Source organism: Saccopteryx leptura, chromosome 1 (assembly GCF_036850995.1).
Source record: "Saccopteryx leptura isolate mSacLep1 chromosome 1, mSacLep1_pri_phased_curated, whole genome shotgun sequence".
Classification (NCBI taxonomy): Eukaryota; Metazoa; Chordata; class Mammalia; order Chiroptera; family Emballonuridae; genus Saccopteryx; species Saccopteryx leptura.
In genome coordinates, this window is record NC_089503.1 from 372741902 (window position 1) to 372762852 (window position 20951).

Genomic DNA, 20951 nt, shown 5'->3' on the forward strand with positions numbered 1-20951 from the left:
CCCAGGCGCTAGAGTGGCTCTGGTCGCAGAGCAACCCCCCCCCAGGGGCAGAGCGTCGCCCCCTGGTGGGCATGCCAGGTGGATCCCGGTCGGGCGCATGCGGGAGTCTGTCTGACTGCCTCCCCGTTTCCAACTTCAGAAAAATACAAAAAATTAAAAAAAAAAAAAATCAGCTTGGTAGCTTAGTTGGTTAGAGCACCGTCCCTATACACCACGGCTGTGGGTTCAATCCCTGGTCAGGGTACATACAAGAATCAGCCAATGAATGCACAAGTGGAATAACAAATCAATGTTTCTCTCCCCTTTCTTCTCTAAAATGAATTAAAAAATAATAATCAACATCCCCAAAAGGCCCAGTTTGGGGTAGTGAACTCTGGCCCCCCTCACAGTTAACTGGCAAACTTAGTATTCTTTGTCTTTTAACCCAACATATGTCCACAGCTTCCAACCAGAGTAACTATGCAAACCGACACAGATAGAAGTCCACTCGTTCCACAGAGCTTTTCTTAACTACCCTAGCTCTCACCCACTTTCTTCCCTTTACCAGAATTTTTTTTTCAAGGTGAAAGTAAGAGTAGGTTTAGTAAAGCTTGGGACAGTGAGGAAAAGGAAGGGCCCCGGAAGACTTCTTTTTACTAACTGCCTAATAAACATATATTCTTAATTTGTTTGCGAGCATCATAGCCTTATAGATAATCCACTTCAGTGGTCCTCCTACTTGGTGGCGTGTTAGAATCATCTGGGAAAGTATTAACAAACTTACTAGTACCCCAAGCTATCCCCCAGGCCAAACTGAATGAATCACAATCTCTTAAGACTGGGCCAGATACTACTTTGTTTTTAATACTCTCCAGGACCAATGTGCAATCAAGTCTAAAAGGTAACGAGGCAATTCAATCTCATTCAAACTGAAAATTTTGGCTGTTTCATGACTATTAGTTTTGTTCCCCCAACGTGACTATACATTTCTAGAAACAGAAATTCCTGCATTTACTTAGCAAGAATAAGTTATTTGTGGTGGATGGATATCTAGCAAACAATAAATCGACTCCTTTACTTAGTGATCCATTAATCCTTTTAGTCAAGATGACTTGAAAAAAAATACTCCTGCCAGCACTTCTCTTGGTCTGATTTATTAGTATCGGGAGAGGCCTGATGTAATGCCAGTGGCCAAGGCCAGGCAGGTTCACACTGGATTCCGGCAGACGGTAGAAGAACTGCGGCCGGAAAGTGTTGGGCTACTCCCATTTCTTAGATTCTCCCAGTGGCGGGCCAGCACACAGGCTGGGCATAACCACTTCTCACGGTAGCAGGCGATGGACCCTCACAGTGGCGGGCAAGTGATCCCCACCAAGGGCAAGCACCCACAGCCTTACAAAGGCTGTACACACGTGACTCAGCCACGTGCTCACACGCTAATCATGCAAAGTGCAAAAGAGCAAGCCTAACACAGCTGTTTTCCCTACAATGTACATTAAAGTTAACTTATTATTTCATATTTTTGGACAGGGCATTTGATGTATATGTTACTATACATAAAGAAGAAAACTTCAAGAGGACAAGCAAATTGGTTTGTCTCCCCCGCCCCTCCCTCAGATGTCCCTATCACCTAGATTAGTGGCTGACATTTAGCACACACTCAGTAATTACTGGTTAAGTAATTGAACAGGAAAGAACCTGAAGTCATAGGTTTAAAATAGGAACAGGCATTTAAACGTTAGAATTCTGGCTCTTGTTTATCAGTACTTGACCTTGAACAAATACTCAACCTCCTTGTTCTTCAAAGTTCTTAAGGAGACTATAGTACTTCTACTTCCTTAATTTTTTTTTTTAAAGAACAAATGAGTTTAAATATATAGAGTGCTTAGAACAATCCCTGACTACAACACTCAAAAACTGTACTGAGTTGTGACTTAACAGAAACCAGCCCAAGGTCAGGCATCTAATCAGCCAGATCTCACCCCCTTTTCTCACTCCTACCACATTGTTTTATTGTTGTTGTTGTTGTTCTATGATGAGACAGACATCAGAAAAGCCTCTTTTCCCAAATATCTCCTTCGCCATATGTTGGGCAGATAAAATATATTGTGCTCACTTTGTTAAATATGGCGCTGCCCACTTGGAAGCCCGTCACCCAGGTGATAATATTAATTGCCCTTCTTGCTTGGGATGGGCGTGATTATATTAATGTGTGTTGGAGGAGGGCTTTTGCGCCAAAAAGTTTTAAAAAGAAGAGAGATCACATTGTTATAGGAGAAGAGTGATTGCGTTCTAGGAGGGCAGAGAGCAGGGAGGAGAGCAGAGAAAGGCCACATAGAGGAGAGGAGAAGCAGCCAAGATAGTGGAGTGCTGAAGGAGAAGCCAGTTTGTGCAGTTTGTGCAGAGAGAAGGAGATGGGGAACAGAGATGAATAAGGCTGGTGAGCTAGGAACCTTTGATTCTAGGAAACTCGGATAAGTCAGTGGCTTTGTGAGCACTGAATGAGTAGGTTTTGTAGCCCAGTGTGTGTTTTTACTTGCCCACTGGGTGCAAGCTAGGATTAAAGCTAATGGCCCACCAGTTCTTGGCTCCATTATTTCATTACCGTCTGTTCGAATCAGATGCAAACTTGCACGGGCCAGGCGGCTGTGGCTGTGGCTACTGGCTTTACACCACATTACTTGGTGCTTCATATGTGGGCACAAATATCTACCATGGCAGTAATTTTTCTAAAGCAGACAGGAAAACTGAATATATTCTAATAAAACAAGCTCCTGTTAGCAAGAATGGATTGGAAATCAATCACAACCTAAGCTCCCCATTTCCTGACAGCTAGCTTTCCCCCTTAACGTCTGGCAAAGATTAGTGCCACAGAGGGCCCGGCTTACCCAGGATACATACATTTTTAACCTCTGGGGTTAAAGAAAAGGGGAGCAAGGGGGGAGGGGTTGAACGAGGAAATTTACAAAATGACATTCATTGCAAAATTTTAAATCCTGAAGTTCATTTAGTCTGACCAGGCGGTGGCGCAGTGGATAGCGCGTAGGGCTGGGATGCAGAGGACCCAGGTTCGAGACCCCAAGGTTGCCAGCTTGAGTGCGGGGCTCATTTGGTTTGAGCAAGGCTCCCCAGCTTGGACCCAAGGTCTCCGGCTAGAGGAAGGGATCACTCAGTCTGCTGTAGCGCCCCCCCCCTCAGGGCACATATGAGAAATCAATCAATGAACAACTACGGAAGAACTGATGTTTCTCATCTCTCTCTCTTCCTGTCTGTCTGACTCTCTATCTCTGCCACACACACACACAAAGTTCATTTAGCATTTTTTTGTGGTGCTTCCATTTGATCAGAGGCACTAAGCCCCTTCCCGGGATAAACGTTGATTATAGCCAAATGGAGACAGGTGAGAGGACTGACCAACCCAGCCTGCCGTTCCAAAGGAAGAACAGCAAATCAAAAGCCGTTTTTTCAAAGGCTTCAACTTGACCAATCTGATCATTTGATTCAATTGTCTTAGTAGCATCAATATGAATTCGGACTGGGCAGCAAACCCTTTTTCAGAAGAATGTGATAAAGGCTGGTAATTTTTTAAAAGTAAACTTCCTTGTTCCTTCACTTGGAGGAGCGTCCGGGGAAGGCACACTGTTGGGCAATTCCAAGCGCGCAGCAGGAGGGCGTCTGCGCCTCCGCTCTGGAGAGACGCGGACAGTGGAAACTAGGATCGAGGTGAGAAGCAAGAGGAGATACGACCAGAAGAAATACGACACACGCAGCAGGGTTACGGTCCCGGGCAAGAGGAGGAGGAGCAATCGGGGCGGGGCAGAGGGAGGGATGTCAGGTTTTTTGCCTTTAAACGGCTAAAAGCGGCGGGTGGGAGGTGAGAGGAGAGAGGAGGGAGGGAACGCGGTTCTGCCCCGAGGTGGCCGAGGGCCGCTGGCAGCCCCAGCTCTGGAGGGCGGGGCGCGGGGTCAGCGTGACCACACCTAGGGCTGCGCGTCCCGCGCTTTCCAGGGCTCAGCCGGAGTTGGCTGTTTGGACCCGGACAGGACCCAACAAATGAATGATCCTCCGACCAAGATGGGGGCCCTGGGTCTCCGTAGAGCTACGCACGCCGCAGACTTGCCCCGCGGCCTGGGGCGAGTGGGGTCCTTCCCGCGCGCCTCCCCGGCCGCCGCGGGCGCCCGGAGTCCCGCGGGGACGAGCGGAAGCCCGGGCGGCCCCCACGAGGACTGCGGAGCCGAGGAGAATCTGGACTCTCTGTCCTGGGTCAGAGAGAAAGTGCTCTTTCTTCTCCACCCAGAGAGAGGGTTGGGGACTTACGGGGACACCGCGCAGGAAGAGGCGGCGGGTGCGGAGGACTGTTCGCAGGCGGGCGGAGACGACCCGGAGGGCCCTTCTCCTCACTTACCCGGAGAAGAGCGGGTTTCTGGCAGCCGTGTAGACGCTCCCCCCGGGGCCCCGCCGCGGGACACCGCAGCCCCACCCAGATCCGTGCTCGTGCGGGTAGTGGATTTTCAGGCGACACAAGAAGTCCTGTGGACCGCGTGGAGGAAGGGCTGCATGACCGCGCGGACGGAGGAGCGCTCCACCACCGTGCTCACGTTTCGCACCAACAAGGAGTGAAGCCGGTTGTGGGGCGCAGGGACCCCTGGAGAACCCCGCACTCTCTCGGCAGAGAGAGAGGCACCCCAAGTCCACGCTGCGGATCTCTTCACGGCCCCAAGGACCTGATTCCCGCGGAGATTAAACGCGAAGGTGGAGCCCGAGGTAGGTCCAGGGCTGGTGAATAATGGATACTCTTCAAGAGAGGAAAATGCGTTTCCAGGAACCCCAATCTGCAATTAACCAGCAGCAAGGACTTTGAAGAAGCTGGAACGGAGCTTCGGGAAGCAGTTGATGGAACCCAGTACAGATCGAAGAGCTGTAAGCAACACAATACCTCTTTTGTGGCTTAAATATTGTGAGGCTCTGGGAGACCCACGTCATTCAGGAGAGGGAAGGAAAAGGTATTTTGAAACTAACAGAATGCGGGAATTTTGAAACAAGGAAATCTGTTGTTAATCCTCCTTTTGCAGTACCTCTCACTTGACCTGTTCTTTGTCACCTACTTTCTCTTTAAGACTTAACAGCGTAAATGAAGTCTGAGGTCATTTAAGTGTTAGGAAGAAAAAGGAGAAGCCAGGAAAAGAAGGTGTGGAAGGGAAAACGGAGCTCTGACAGTGAAATACTATTTTAAAGGGATTTGCCCCAAAGTGACTACTTTAGTTCAGTAAAAATACTTGTAATCTGAAATTTTTAATGTTTAAAATACTGCAGCTATATCATCTGGGCTAAAGGTAGAAATGTATAGTTTGCCATAAAATGACTATATATCATATTCTTGTCCATGGTTGTTTTATTAATAAGATATGTAGTCAAGACTATTGAAAATACATCTCTCCTGATGCTGTTGAAAAAATTTTTTTTCTGGTGCTATGGGAAGAACTCATTTATAAAAAGTTTCTTTATTTCTCTTTTTATTAAATACCATCTTTAGTAACCCTTTAGCAGCGTGGCCTGGTTTGGAAATCTGTGAGGAGCCAAGCACTGCCGCTGGAGAAGGACAGTTTGGCTAGCCCACTGAAGGGTGGTGTTTGGTTACTGCAAGAACGAACAAGACAAACGGGTCCTGGCTTTTGAGGCGGAAACTGTTCAACAGTGTCCCCGACCCCACACCTCCCACTTTGCCCTTGTTTTCAGTTTAGAGTTTGATGTGCCCTCAGAGATCCTCTGATCCACTTTTTGCCTCCTGGCAGACAAGTAAAGTACTTCTGTCCCCATTCTGTAGATGAGCCAGCCTGGGCCTAGAGGTCATGTGGCTTGTGTAAGTTACACAGCAAGGAATGCACCTGCTTACCAAATAACGCAGGTGCCTGTGTTCCAATAAAACTGTTTATGGACACTAAAATTTGACCTGCATATAATTTTCCAGTGTTAAGAAGTATTATTCTTATCATTTCTTTTCCTCTGTTTAAAAATGTAATCATCATTCTTAGCACACAGTGGATACGAAATAGGTGATGGGCATGATTTGATCTCTGGGCCATAGTTGACTGAACCTTTTGTGATTAAGACTAAAATTTAGCCTGACCAGGCGGTGGCATAGTGGATAGAGCGTTGGACTGGGATGTGGAAGACCCAGGTTCAAGACCCCAAGGTCGCCAGCTTGAGCGCAGGCTCATCTGGTTTGAGCAAAGCTCACCAGCTTGGACCCAAGGTTGCTCACTCGAGCAAGGGGTCACTCGGTCTGCTGTAGCCCCCTGTCAAGGCACAGATAAGAAAGCAATCAATGAACAACTAAGGTGCCGCAATGAAGAATTGGTGTTTCTCATCTCTCTCCCTTCCTGTCTGTCCCTATCTGTCCCTCTCTCTGACTCTCCCTGTCTCTGCCCCCCCCCCAAAAGAATAGAAGTCAAAGTGTAATCAATTAATCAGGGATGCAAAAGCAGAGTAGATATAGTCTCTCATCTAAAAGACAGCTGGAACTAAAAGACAGCTGGACTCTATTTGAAGACAACACAATTATCCTAGTGACATTGGAATAAAACCCCAACACAAAAAGGGCTCTCGCTCTTCGATGAGTAGCAGAGTCCCTGGCACATGGTCAGCCTGTTCACAGCAAAATTCAAACAGGGGACTGGAAATCTATATTAATATCTACTGAAATTGTGAAGTATTCAGGGGTAAACATGTTATAAATGTAAACCAGCGTGCACTGTTCCTTCTATGTAGGTGCTAACCTTCCTAAAATGATAAATATATATTTCAATAGTTCCAGATAAAACCAACTCACTAAGTTAGACAAAGTTATGATCATCTCTTGCCTAAAGGCTGGTAGTGGCCTTTAGAGGTTCTTCATTCTAGGGACCCAAAAGGTGACTGAGGGTGTCCTGGGTTTTCCGACTCACATTTATGAGAGGTACTAGATCACCTTGATGTCCCTGAGTCCCGAAAGGCTGAAGAGGCACCACTAACAGTTCTCAGGCCCAATGGACCCACACTTGAGAGAGGAACTCAGGACCTGAGCTCGCTCACCTGTGTTCAGAACTGCTTGGTGGGTAGAAAAGGTAATAAAAGCCCCCTAAAGTAAAGGATCTTGCTCTTTTTTCATACAACTCTGCCTGACCCCTCTATGAGGTTAACTTCTTGGCAGACAAATTTGACTGTGTCATCACATGCCCCTTGTGATAGCGCACTGACTACAGTCAACAAGAAGAGCCTCTTTGCCTGACCTGTGGTGGCGCAGTGGATGGAGCGTCGACCTGGAAATGCTGAGGTCGCCGGTTCAAAACCCTGGGCTTGCCTGGTCAAGGCACATATGGGAGTGATGCTTCCAGCTCCTCCCCCCTTCTCTCTCTCTCCTCTCTCTCCCTCTCTGTCTCTCTCTCCTCTCTAAAAATGAATAAATAAAATTAAAAAAATTTAAAAAAAAAAAAAAGAAGAGCCTCTTTAACATTGGTCAGAAACGGTAACATCATCTGGTTGCCTCCTTTATGGAGGCAAACTCTAGAATTCAGCTTTTCTTGGATTCAGAACTGCTCCACTTCTTACTGTGACTTTGGGCAGTGCTTGTTAAATACTATCAACCTCATAGGGTTCCCCCCCCCCAGGATTAAGTTAAATGAAATATACTTAGAACAATGCTTGGCATAAAGTGAATGCTCAAAGTTAGCTAGTAGTAGTGTTATTGTTATTTTTTAAATTTTTTAATTTTTTGTTTTTTTTTCCAAAGTGAGAAGCAGGGTAGGGGGGTCAGCAGACAGACTCCTATGTGTGCTCAACCATGATCCACCCGGCAAGCCCACCAGGGGGCGATGCTTGACCATCTGGGGCATTGCTCCGTTGCAACTGGAGCCATTCTAGTGCTTAAGACGGGAGGCCATGGAGCTGTCCTCAGCGCCTGGGCCATCTTTGCTCCAATGGAGCCTTGGCTGCAGGAGGGGAAGAGAGAGACAGAGAGGAAGGAGAGTGGGAAGGGTGGAGAAGCAGATGGGTGCTTCTCCTGTGTGCCCTGGACGGGAATTGAACCCAAGACTTCCACATGCCGGGCCGACACTACTGCTGAACCGACTGGCCAGGGCCGTTATTTTTAATTCACTTTCATCCTAAATACAATTTCGTCTTTTATTTAATAAAAAAGCAGCTGAAGGCATACAGCCCAAGAAATCCTATAGAACTCAAACTAGGGGTTTTTATTCACTCTCTTATCTATTGCCGAATGAAGACTTATTTCTAGCTTTTTCCAACACTGAGTGTATCAGTAAATATATTCCCTGAATTCCTTAGAAAAAATCCGCTCGTCTTGTAACAAAGATTGACCCTAAGGTGCAAAGATCTACCATGGACCATCATGCTTGAGTTGTTGAGAGGGTCCCAATGCACTGCTTTCTTAGTTCCTGCTGGTGGGCATGTGCTTTGAATACTTTTTTTTTTTTTTGGCAGAGACAGAGTCAGAGAGAGGGACAGATAGGAACATGCAGACAGGAAGGGAGAGAGATGAGAAACATCAATTCTTCATTGCAGTTCCTTAGTTGTTCGTTGATTGATTTCTCATATGTGCCTTGACGGGGGGGGGGGGGGGGGGGGCTATAGCAGACCAAGTTACCCCCTGCTTGAGCCAGCGACCTTGGGCTCAAGCTGGTGAGCCTTGCTCAAACCAGATGAGCCCGTGCTTAAGCTGGCGACCTCAGGGTCTCGAACCTGGGTCCTCCGCATCCCAGTCTGACACTCTATCCACTGCGCCGCCGCCTGGTCAGGCTGAATACTTTCTTTAGGACCTGTCAGGTTAGTTTATTTTCCCTCTGGGATTTTAACACTGGGTGCTATGTTGTAAGAGAAAATCAGAGTAGACACAATTAGTTTTCATTTTATCTCTTTTTTTTTTCTTTTAAACTATTTATTCAAGTCAGCTTAACCCCATTGGTTAGATAGGACAAGGGTCTCAATATCTGGACAGTTCTTACTAAATGCTATTCTTGCTTTTTTTTTTTTTTTTTTTTTTTTTACAGAGACAGAGAGAGAGGGACAGACAGACAGGAACAGAGAGATGAGAAGCATCAATCATTAGTTTTTTGTTGCGCTTTGTGACACCTTAGTTGTTCATTGATTGTTTTCTCATATGTGCCTTGACCGCGGGCCTTCAGCAGACGGAGTAACCCCTTCCTTGCTCAAGCCAGCAACCTTGGATCCAAGCTGATGAGCTTTTGCTCAAACCAGGTGAGCCGCGCTGGTGACCTCAGGGTCTCAAACCTGGGTCCTTCTGCATCCCAGTCTGACGCTCTATCCACTGTGCCACCGCCTGGTCAGGCTGTTCTTGCTTTTGTGTTTGCAGACCAGCTATAAACAGGACACACTGGACAGGAACCCAACCTGATGAGCGTAGCCAGCTGCAAAGAAGTCAACTTTTCATTAATCAGTGTAGATAAGCAATGGCTTAGCCTCCCTTTCAGGGAGACAGAGCTGTGAATTTGAATCTCATCCCTTTACTCGGTGCAAGGAAATAAAACCACGTAATGACAATCGTGTCTAAGAGCACCCCAAGCAGAGAACCCTCCAACGCTTTAATCCTATTATGTTGAGGTTATTCTTAACTCCTTTAAGTAAAAATGCATGTTAAAGCACTTACCAACCTCCCTGTTAAATGTCTGCAGTGTATTTACAGATTTCCTTTACACAGATGTCTCCCTGATATGAAAAGTTGTATGTTGAAGCTCCTGTTGAATTTGCTTCACAGATTTTCCTGATCCAGGAACCCTGGAGCCTGAGGACTCTCTTCCCATTCACACTGTCCTGCGAGTGAATCCCAAGTGGAATGTGGGCATCCTCGATACTCAGATGTCTCTGAGCATGGCTGGGTCTTGGCTCTCTGGCCTCACCTCCACCTCACCGAAAAATGTGATCATCTAAAGTTGTCTGCCTGACCTGTGGTGGCACAGTGGATAAAGCGTTGACCTGGAATGCTGAGGTCGCCGGTTCAAAACCCCAGGCTTGCCAGGTCAAGGCTTATACAAGAAGCAATTATGAGTTGATGCTTCCCACTCCTTCCCCAACCTTCTCTCTATCCTCTCTCCAAAATCAATTTAAAAATATTTTTAAAGATTATTTAGGTTTTAAAGTTGTCTTAGGTGGAAGAATCACAGCAAGGACTTCCAGAAGCCACATGGCCAATCAAGACCGTAAGACAAATAATCACATAACTGCCATGGATCAGGCAAGTGTCAACTTCTCTTAAAACTGTTGTCCACAACTTCCGTCACTGTTGAGACTCATTGCCTGTGACTTGCTACTCCCCCTCTTGTTGGTTCACCAGCACTTTGTGGCTTTTTGCTTTGAAAGAAAAAAGGAGAGAGAGCACTTTCTATTAAAATAAAGTTATAGTCACTGCAGAAAAAATTTGACAAAATATTATTTTGCTAGGAAAAAGAAAAATGGAATAAAGGAAACAAAAAGTCACCCATGACCCCACATCTCTTTCCACATTTGGTACGTTTCCCGTCTGGTTTTCTTCCATTCGTTCTGTTTTTATGTCTGTAAACATACCCTGTGCTGAGAACAAGCTGTATATACAATGTGTGGATTATCTTTATATAAACTAACGGAAGCCGATGCTACTCAGGGCGTGGTCTGTGAACCAGCAGCACAGGCATCTTCGGGAAAGTGTTTAGAAACGCCGGATGTCAGGCCTACCCCACATCTGCTGAGCCAGCTGTGCAGGTTGACAGGATGCCTGGGAGATTCACATTCAAGGCTGAAGCGTTGACGTGTGCACTGTGTCGTTCTGCACCCCACCTTGTCACTTACGAAACTAAAAAGTTGTCATTTTTCCTCTATTCCCCCTTAATTGTTAATGATGCCAGGGAAATAATACCTTGTAGAATTATGAAAACATTTAGAGATTACAAAAGATTAAAGTTCACTATATATTGGCTTGTGACTTGGCAAAGAAAGCTCTAAAAAGCTTTGTAATGTTCTTAAAAGCCTTATTCTAAAGTTTTCCTAATAAACCATCAATTGCTTGTTGCAATTAAAACTACAGCCATGGCCTGACCAGGCGGTGGCGCAATGGATAAAGCGTCGGACTGGGATGCGGAAGACCCAGCTTCGAGACCCCGAGGTCACCAGCTTGAGCGCGGGCTCATCTGGTTTGAGCAAGAAAGCTCACCAGCTTGGACCCAAGGTTGCTGGCTCGAGCAAGGGGTTACTCGGTCTGCTGAAGGCCCGCAGTCAAGGCACATATGAGAAAGCAATCAATGGACAACTAAGGTGTTGCAACGAAAAACTGATGATTGATGCTTCTCATCTCTCCATTTTTGTCTGTCTGTCCCTATCTATCCCTCTCTCTGACTCTGTTTCTGTAAAAAAAAAATTTTTTTAATGAAAATATGTGAGCCAAATATATCATAAAAAAAAAAAAACTACAGCCATGTGTGGCTTCAAGACAAATACACATACGTTCTGAGAAATAGGTTTTCACATTTTAGGCGTTTTCATTTTTGTGTGAACACAGTATGCTCACACAAACCTCGATAGTCTAGCCTACTACACACCTAGACTGTATAGTATAGCTTATTGCTTCCATGCAACACCCCTGTACAGCATGTCACTGTACTGAATACTGTGGACAGTTGTAACACAATGCTAAGTGTTTGTGTATGCAGCATAGAAAAGGTTCAGCAAAATACGGTATAAAAGATTGTGCACCTGCAAAGGGCACTTACCGTGAACGGTGGTTGCAGGACCGGAAGTTGCCTTACGTGAGTCAGAGAGTGAGAGGTGAGTGAGAGTGACAGCCCAGGACATTGCTGTCCTCCACTGTAGCCTTTATAAACAATGTACACTTGGAATACACTAAATTTATAAAACAACATGAGATGAAGTCAAGCCCAAAAGAATCAAGAGATGGGCTAAACACAAGATAGATGTATGAGGCTGTTGCTGTGGTAACATCCTATTCTATAGCAAACTTTTCATTATAACTAGAAAGAGTATGCTGTCAAATATTGATGAAAAGTATAGTATCATATAGTAAGTAACAGTCGTTTATAAGCACTATGAAGTATTATGTAGTGTCCATAATTGTATGTACTATATACTTTTATACAATTGGCAGGGCGAGAGGTTTGCTTACACGAGCATCATTACAGACACTGAGTAAAGCTTTGCATTGCGACTTCAGGATGGTTACGCAGTCACTGGGCGATAGGGATTTTTCTGCTCCCTCATAATCTTCGGGAACCACCATTTTATATGAGGTGCCTCTTGATCAAATATCTGTGGCACATGACTATTTCAGAAATGCGATTCTTTTATCATCTAAGAATGTGGAACAATATTTAAAATCCCTGAGGGGAAGGCAGGCAAGAGGTCTTGAATGAAAGCTCAGTTGGCAACAGTTCTGCCGGCCAGCCGGGACTTGTCAGCCACTTGTAATAGACTGCTAGGAGGTGGGGAAAGGTGGAAGCGGAATTCTAATGCACTGATTCAGATAAGAACACAAAGGTGGTGACTGGTGAGCATCTGCATGTCTTTATAACTCGAACCTGTACTTTTTTGTTAGAGATGTTTCCTCTTTTGTAAGGTCTCTAGATGAAGCAAAGAAACAGTTCAGTTTACTTTGGAAAGACATAAATTATAAGCAGTTCTTAGGCACCACGCAGCCAATAGGTAACAAACGTAAGACCTGGTTGGCTTCAAAGTGTTCCTGGAAAGGGGACCTGGTCTTCCGGGTCCTCTTCGGGCTGGCCGGTCCTGTGTGGGTTCTAGACGTGTAGGAAAGATTTCACAACAAGAATCCAGGGGATTTGGGAACGTATGTTTGTTAAAGCTGGGTACCGTGAAACAGGAAGGGCCCAGACTAGAAGAAGCCACAGGAGAGAGGCCAGGCGAGGCTGCTTTGGCTCTAGAAATGTTTTAGGAAGAAATGAGTCTAGGCGGGGCTGCTTTGGCTCGTTGGTGTTGTAAAGTGCTGCAATCTGTGGGTTACATAGAGACACCAGACAGGTTACAGAAGAGATTTGAGGAGTTTATTAATTAGCCGGCTAGCTAGCTACATGGGGCACGGTTCCAAATCATGCAGGCCCTCTTATCATTCTGAACCTTATTTTATACAAAATCAAGTACTGGTTGGGGTGGGTAAGGAGGGAGCATGGTACAATAGTCAATTACTAACAAGCTTACAACATCTATCTATAGGATCTATTAAAAGGAAAAAGCATTCTTACACATCAAGACCACGAGATAACACAGTAGTGGTAACTGTTTTACATACCCGGCAAAGACAGTCCCAGATCTGCTAGTGTCTACCCCTCGTCTCCGTCGCCACAACAAAATGGTTAGCTTAGGATAAGGAGAGAAGCCAAATGAAATTACCTTTGCTAAAAGTGTTGGGGCTAGCCTATTAGGAAATCTAAAATAATCCCCATTTGTTTAGTTTACAAGTTTTTATACATATAAAGGATTTCAAAAGGGATGATTATTAGAAAGCATATAAAATGTTACAGAACGCAGGTTTTTCAAGCAAGGGGAATAGGCTTGTGATCCCTTTGTCTAGAGCAGGGGTCCCCAAACTACGGCCCGTGGGCCACATGCGGCCCCCTGAGGCCATTTATCCGGCCCCCGCCGCACTTCCGGAAGGGGCACCTCTTTCATTGGTGGTCAGTGAGAGGAGCATAGTTCCCATTGAAATACTGGTCAGTTTCTTGATTTAAATTTACTTGTTCTTTATTTTAAATATTGTATTTGTTCCTGTTTTGGTTTTTTTACTTTAAAATAAGATATGTGCAGTGTGCATAGGGATTTGTTCATAGTTTTTTTTATAGTCCGGCCCTCCAATGGTCTGAGGGACAGTGAACTGGCCCCCTGTGTAAAAAGTTTGGGGACCCCTGGTCTAGAGGTATACATCACTCTCAGGACTCCAGGAGGGGAGGAAGAGTTAGAATCAGTGTAGGAATTTTTAATTAAGATATGTATACATTGTCTTCTAAAGGATCTTAAGGAAGGGGAAGAGGAAGTTTTCAGATAAGTTTTATCTTCTTTGTTGTCTAGCAAGTAGTGGCCTCAGTCCTTCCAGAGAACTATAGTTAAACTATGACTAGATGACCCAGTTGTCCTTGTAAGCCAGGAAGCTCCTGCATTCTCTAAAGAAAGGAGGGGATAAGAAGCCTGACTTTTCCTCTGTAAAATGGCATTGCTAACAATTTTTGCAATTCCTTGGCTCCTTATTACACTGGGAAGTCAGAGAAAACGGGGCCTTGGAAACAGGTTCAGGGGATTAGCCCAGGACGAGCTGCCGCTGCCCACAGCTCCCCTACTCGTAAGTTTTGTGGGACCCTTAAAGTTTAGGAGATGCACACCTGTGGCAGGGGTTGGGGGAAAAGAGGGAAAGGGAAAACACTTTGTTTTGAGGAATTTTAAAGAGTGGGAGTTTAAGGGAGGTCTTAGGGGAAAATCTCAATAGAGGATCCATCAAGTATCCATCAGCTTTTCCAGGTGTGCTCTTTCAGAGCCGTGGTCTCCACTGACTGGCCAGCGCCAGGAGGTCATTAGTTACGGCAGCTGTTCATGGTGTCACCCACCCGGTTTTGCTGCTTTTCTGGGCCTGGAGCTGAAATACAACTGAGACCTAGATGTTATCTCTAGGGAGGTGACCTTCTGGATCTGGCTGTTCATTGCCCGGCCAGTTTGTTCAGCTGTCTGTCTCAGTTTCTCCTTCCTACTGGCCAAGAAATTTTTCAAGCATCTTACTCTCCTGTCTCAAAAGCAAGAAACTAACTTTAAATTCTAACTCAGATTTCTAAGTATGAGTGCTTTTCGCAGACTGCAGCCTTCACAGAAAAGGACAGATATTCAGAGCTTGACCGAGGAAGGGCGTCCGTCAGCCTCACTGTGTTTGCAAAGAGGCCAAGGCGGGCGGGGCCATAGGAAGGCGTCATAGTGAGACTAAGATGACCCTCACATTATCTTCAGCTTGGCAGACCTTGAGTGAACTTTCTTCCCGACTGTGGGCTCCTGAACTCATTTTAGAGTGTTTACCTGAGAAAACTTGCAAGTGTCAACTCTTTCAGCTTTGAGATGAACATCTCCCAACCTCTTAGAACTTCTACAACCTAAGAATGTCTTTCTTAAGGTCCTGAGCACTTTGAAAAGTAATCCAGAAAGACAAGACCCCTAACTAACACAGTCTCGGAGAGAGGGTAGGAGCCTGACTTCATAAGCATCAGCAGACGGCTTAATGGTGCTGAGCAGCCGCCCCTAATGTCTTCCCAGGACCTTCCCACCAGCTCACCCTGTGCCTCAACACCCTCCCTCCTTTTGTTGCAAAGCAGTTGAGTTCAATCTCTCCCTTATTGCAAGAGCCTTTTATCTTTAAATTGATTTTAGGGAGAGAGGAAGGGAGAGAAAGTGGTAAAGAAACAACAGTGATTTATTGTTCCACTTATACATGTATTCATTGGTTGAATCTTGCATGTGCCCTGACCAGGGATTGAACCCACAACCTTGCTGTATTGGGATAATGCACTAACCATCTGAGCTACCCGGCCAGGGCACAATAGTCTTTTTTTTTTTAAAGCAAAGGACAGAAGGAGAGAGACAGACAGATGGGGATAGACAGGAAGGGAGAGAGATGAGAAGCATCAATGCATAGTTGTGGCACCTTAGTTGTACATTGATTGCTATCTCATATGTGCTTTGACCGGGGGCTCTAGCTGAGCCAGTGACGTTGGGCTCAAGCCAGTGACTGTGGGCTTCATGCCAGTGACCTTTGGGCTCAAACCAATGACCATGGGGTCATGTCTATGATCCCACGTGCAAGCTGGCAACCCCATGCTCAAGCCAGCAACCTTGGGGTTTCCAACCTGGGCCCCAGCATCCCACGCCAATGCTCTATTCACTGTGCCACTGCCTGGTCAGGCCACAATTGTTATGAATAAAGTCTTACTTACCTGTTTGACTTTGGTGCAGGTTTTCTTTGACAATAGTGAAAAAAGGAAGGCTTGATGCCTGCTCTGATCGGACGTTATTAATACGGGGAAGCTGGAGGTCAACTGTCTAGAGCAGGGGTCCCCAAACTTTTTACACAGTGGGCCAGTTCACTGTCCCTCAGACCATTGGAGGGCCGGACTATAAAGAAAACTATGAGCCTGACCAGGCGGTGGCTCAGTGGATAAAGCGTCGGACTGGGATGTGGAAGACCCAGGTTCGAGACCCCTAGGTCACCAGCTTGAGCGTGGGCTCATCTGGTTTGAGTAAAAAGCTCACTGCCTTGAGCCCAAGGTCACTGGCTCAGCAAGGGGTTACTCGGTCTGCTGGGGTTACTTGGTCTGCTGAAGGCCTGTCAAGGCATATATGAGAAAGCAATCAATGAACAACTAAGGTGTTGCAACGTTCAACGAAAAACTAATGATTGATGCTTCTCATCTCTCCATTCCTGTCTGTCCCTGTCTATCCCTCTCTCTGACTCTCTCTCTGTCTCTGTAAAAAAAAAAAAATAAAATAAATAAATAAGTACACTCTTTAAAACAAAACAAAAAACAAACAAACTATGAACAAATCCCTATGCACACTGCACATATCTTATTTTAAAGTAAAAAAACAAAATGGGAACAAATACAATATTTAAAATAAAGAACAAGTAAATTTAAATAAACAAATTGACCAGTATTTCAATGGGAGCTATGGGCCTGCTTTCGGCTAATGAGATGGTCAATGTCTGGTTCCATATTTGTCACTGCTAGACGTAACAAGTGATATGATGCGCTTCCGGAGCTGTGACACGTGCGTCCCGCATCACCAGAAGTAGTACTGTATGTGAGCGACGCCACGCTTTGTGGCGCCACCACATACAGTACTCCAAAAGGTGCCCCTTCTGGAAGTGAGGCAGGGGCCGGATAAATGGCCTCGGGGCCGCATGTGGCCTGTGGGCTGTAGTTTGGGGACCCCTGGTCTAGAGCCCTGGTCAGCAAACTGTGGCTCATGAGCCACATGTGGCCCTTTGGCCTTTTGAGTGTGGCTCTTCCACAAAATACCATGTGCAGGTACTACCTCAATAAGGAATGCACCTACCTATATAGTTTAAGTTTAAAAATTTGGCTCTCAGAAGAAATTTCAATCGTTATACTATTGATATTTAGCTCTGTTGACTAATGAGTTTGCCAACCACTGAAGGACTTCTTATGCAACTGGTTTAGGGCTTCCTCTGGCGGGTCCTGAGTTGGAAGAGTGCAAACAAGGAGCCCTGATCTTTCTGGACTGATTGCGGGAGAAGTTGCTATTTGTCTTCCCAGTTAGTTGCTCCAGAGGTTGTGGGTCAGAGTTCTATAACACATAAATAGTGTCAATCTCATAGGATTATCCTCTATGAGTAAGTTAAAAATATAGTGCCAAACATACAATGAATATTCAAAATTAGCTATTATTGCTGTTGTTGTTTAGTTCACTTTTCATTCTAACCAAGCTTTATTCTTCTATTTTTTTAAAAAGAGCATCAGCCCATGGATGTTCTGGGTTCAATTCCCGGTCAGGGCACACAGGAGAAACACCCATCTACTTCTCTATCCCTCCTCCTCTTGCTTCTCTCTCTCTCTTTTCCCCTGCTGCAGCCATGGTTCAATTGGAATGAGTTGCCCCGGGTGCTGAGGATGGCTCCATAGCCTCTGCCTCAGGCACTAAGCAGAGCTCGATTTCTGAGCAATGGAGCAGTGTCACAGATGAGCAGAGCATCTTAGCAGGCTTTCTGGGTAGATTCTGGTCAGGGCACATATGGAAGTCTATCTCTCTGCCTCCCCTCCTCACACTGAATTAAAAAATAAAAAAAGAAAGAGAGAAGACATACAACATAAATTATATCAAATCCAAACCAGTGGTTTTTACTAAGACTCCTTTTTTTTTTTTAACATATTATTAAACATGGTCTGGACATTGTCCATCTATGTACTCAATCATTAATTGTGGGACTATCTTAAAAACAGAGTTAGATACTAGAAGACTCAGTCACAAAATTTGGTGGGGGGTGATAATCACATATTTATTTTTAGAAACACCCAGAATACAGCATTACAAGAAGTTTCTTTTGGGGGTGAATTCTGCTTTGGCATAGTTCACCCCTGCCTGTTGGCACCCAAATGCTATATAATGGATTAGTGCCACGTTACAGAGAGTCGAGTAAGAACAGCCTAGAGTCCACCTGAGCGTGGGTATCACTCGGTGATCACCAAGGTTATTGAGAGTGTCAACTTAATCTTGAGGCTGGTGTGTTGGACAACCTGCCCCAGGTTCAAAACCCTGAGTGTTAAAATTAATTTGTGTGTCCATCATCATAGCCTACGTCCCTACTTCCAAAAAATCGTATGAAGATTGATTTTGGAAGCCTACTAGGTCTATGGGAAAGTGGCTAGAATTGTATCCTGAATTCGACTTGAGAGAGAGATAGAAAGGTATTCGTGGAACCAGATAATTTTTACCAAACCAAGAGAGTTTTAAGGGAGGGCTTTTAAACACAGTCAACTTCTGTAAGATTCTCTGACTGCTAGTGTTCATGTCTTAGAGGTCCTATGTACGCCTATGGACTTCCCAATCCAACCTCAGCATTGACCCAGATTCCAGAGATTATAAGACTCAGGCTTTGCAGTCTTTTTGTCCCAACTCAACTGAATAGGAAAATGTGCAGACTTCCAAGTGCAATGATCTTACAATCAAGATGTAGGAGTAGAAACAAGGAGATTCTGTGGCCTCTGTTCAGCAGCATGCCCAGGACCAGGTGATGGGCAGGGTTTGCCCCAGGAGCGAACAATGAGCAGTGCATCATCTTTAGAGATTTTAAAACAACGATACAGATGGACTGAGCGTCAGTCTGCTTTTTATCATTGCCACGTGCTTAGTGACAAAATACTACTGGGGGGGGGCATTGTCCATCTAAATTCTAAAAAAATGTCCTGTGATTACTGTTTGAATTTTAATAAAACAGATGTAAGCTTCAAATTAGCACTTTTTTTTTTTTTACTATTTTTTCTATTTGGAAAATAAAAAGAACTCTCAGTGTTGTTCCCTAATCTATCTATCTAGCTCACATTACACAGAATCAGCTACATGCATTTATTTTGAAAGTCAATTCCTAAGGATTCAGAATCTTTCAAACTCACTTGGCGTGTACTTTGTGTCTCCAACCTCTATGTATTTCTGCATTTCAAAAGTATGGTAGATTCAGCCTTGGCTGGTTGGCTCTGTGGATAGAGTGTCAGCCCAACATGCAGATGTCCTGGGTTTGATTCCTGGTCAGGGCACACATGAGAAGTGACATTCTATTCAGTTCCTTCTCCCCCTTCTCTCCTTCATCTCCCCTGCAGCCAGTGGCTCAGTTGGTTCAAGCATCACCCCAGGCTCTGAGGATAGCTCAGTTGGTCTCAGGCACTAAAAATAGTTCGGTACCTGAGCACCAGCCCTAGATGGGGGCTGCCAGGTGGATCCCAGTCAGAGCGCATGTGGGAGTCTTTCTCACTATCTCTCCTCCTCTTGTGAAAAGAAGGAAGGAAAGAAGGGAGGGAGGGAGAAAAAGAGGGAGGGAGGGAAGGAGGGAGGGAAAGAAAGAAAAGAAAAAAGAAAGAAAGAAAGAAAGAAAGAAAGAAAGAAAGAAAGAAAGAAAGAAAGAAAGAAAGAAAGAAAGAAAGAAAAAAAGAAAGAAAGAAAGAAAGGGAGAGAGAAAGAAAGGGAGAGAGAAAGAAAAGGAAGGGAGGGAGGGAAGGAGGGAGGGAGGGAGAGGAGGGAGGGAGGGAGGGAGGGAGGGAGGAGAAGGAAGGAAGGAAGGAGGAAGGAAGGAAGGAAGGAAGGAAGGAAGGAAGGAAGGAAGGAAGGAAGGAAGAAAAAACAGCTTTGATTAGAGGTCAGGAAATCTGAGTTAATTCCTAGCCTTTCAGCCCTCCACGTTCCTGACTTTTCTGACTACATATTGGCAGTGGCATACCTTAGTTATCCTGACACCAGAAGCTGATAATTTTGAACACCAATGAGAAAATAATGTTCAGTCATAATCATAAAGTGAAGAAAACAATAACTTCAATCCTTTGGTTAGTCTGATATAATAATTTATATAAATACCTATAATTTGCAAGTAACTATAGAGCAAATTTAATGAAACTAAAATATCTTCAAACAAAACAGAACTACTAAATCATACCATCGTGGGATGTTTTCTTTTCTTGATTCATGCTTTAGTTTTAAAATGAATAAAAACTAAATTTCATGTTAAATATATTATCCAAATCCAGTAAAACAGTTCATGTGTGAACTGAATTTGTAGTTATCAAACAAAAATGTTACATTTCGGGGCCCTGGCCGGTTGGCTCAGCGGTAGAGCGTCGGCCTGGCGTGCGGGGGACCCGGGTTCGATTCCCGGCCAGGGCACATAGGAGAAGCGCCCATTTGCTTCTCCACCCCCCACCCCTCTTTCCTCTCTGTCTCTCTCTTCCCCTCCCGCAGCCAAGGCTCCAGTGGAGCAAAGATGGCCCGGGTGCTGGGAATGGCTCCTTGGCCTCTGCCCCAGGCGCTAGAGTGGCTCTGGTTGCGGCAGAGCGACGCCCCGGAGGGGCAGAGCATCGCCCCTGGTGGGCAGAGCATCGCCCTGGTGGGCGTGCCAGGTGGATCCCAGTCGGGTGCATGCGGGAGTCTGTCTGACTGTCTCTCCCCGTTTCCAGCTTCAGAAAAATGCAAAATATATATATAAATATATATATATTACATTTCATTGTTTCCCTATTTTAAATTTCATTCACAAAAACTCACATATGTCAGAATTGAAGTAATTCTGGGTCTTTCTCTTAATCAAGACAATGGCTGTGGGACCGTTTATATTGATTCTGCTCTTTTTTTTTTTTAAGTGGGAGGAGGGCCTGATTCTCAAAGAGCCCAATAATCTAAGAAATAAAGTTCTAGAGTACGCCTGACCA

At 45.1% G+C, this 20951-nt stretch overlaps 1 protein-coding gene across 1 annotated transcript; it reads left to right on the plus strand.

The window, feature by feature from the left end:
- The first annotated feature begins 3369 nt into the window (after window positions 1–3369).
- On the plus strand, window positions 3370–5495 carry C1H6orf141 (chromosome 1 C6orf141 homolog). Its single transcript, XM_066360302.1, has 3 exons — window positions 3370–3379; window positions 3599–3702; window positions 3988–5495. Exons 1-3 carry the CDS (start codon window positions 3370–3372, stop codon window positions 4597–4599), a joined length of 726 nt encoding a protein of 241 aa, XP_066216399.1. The 3' UTR covers window positions 4600–5495.
- Window positions 5496–20951: the final 15456 nt, after the last annotated feature.

What these genes read in the sequence shown, in the direction of transcription:
- C1H6orf141 (XM_066360302.1), top strand. An exon ending in CAGTGGAAACTAGGATCGAG is followed by an intron (nt 3,703 to 3,987) that starts GTGAGAAGCAAG and finishes CGCGCTTTCCAG; the next exon opens with GGCTCAGCCGGAGTTGGCTG.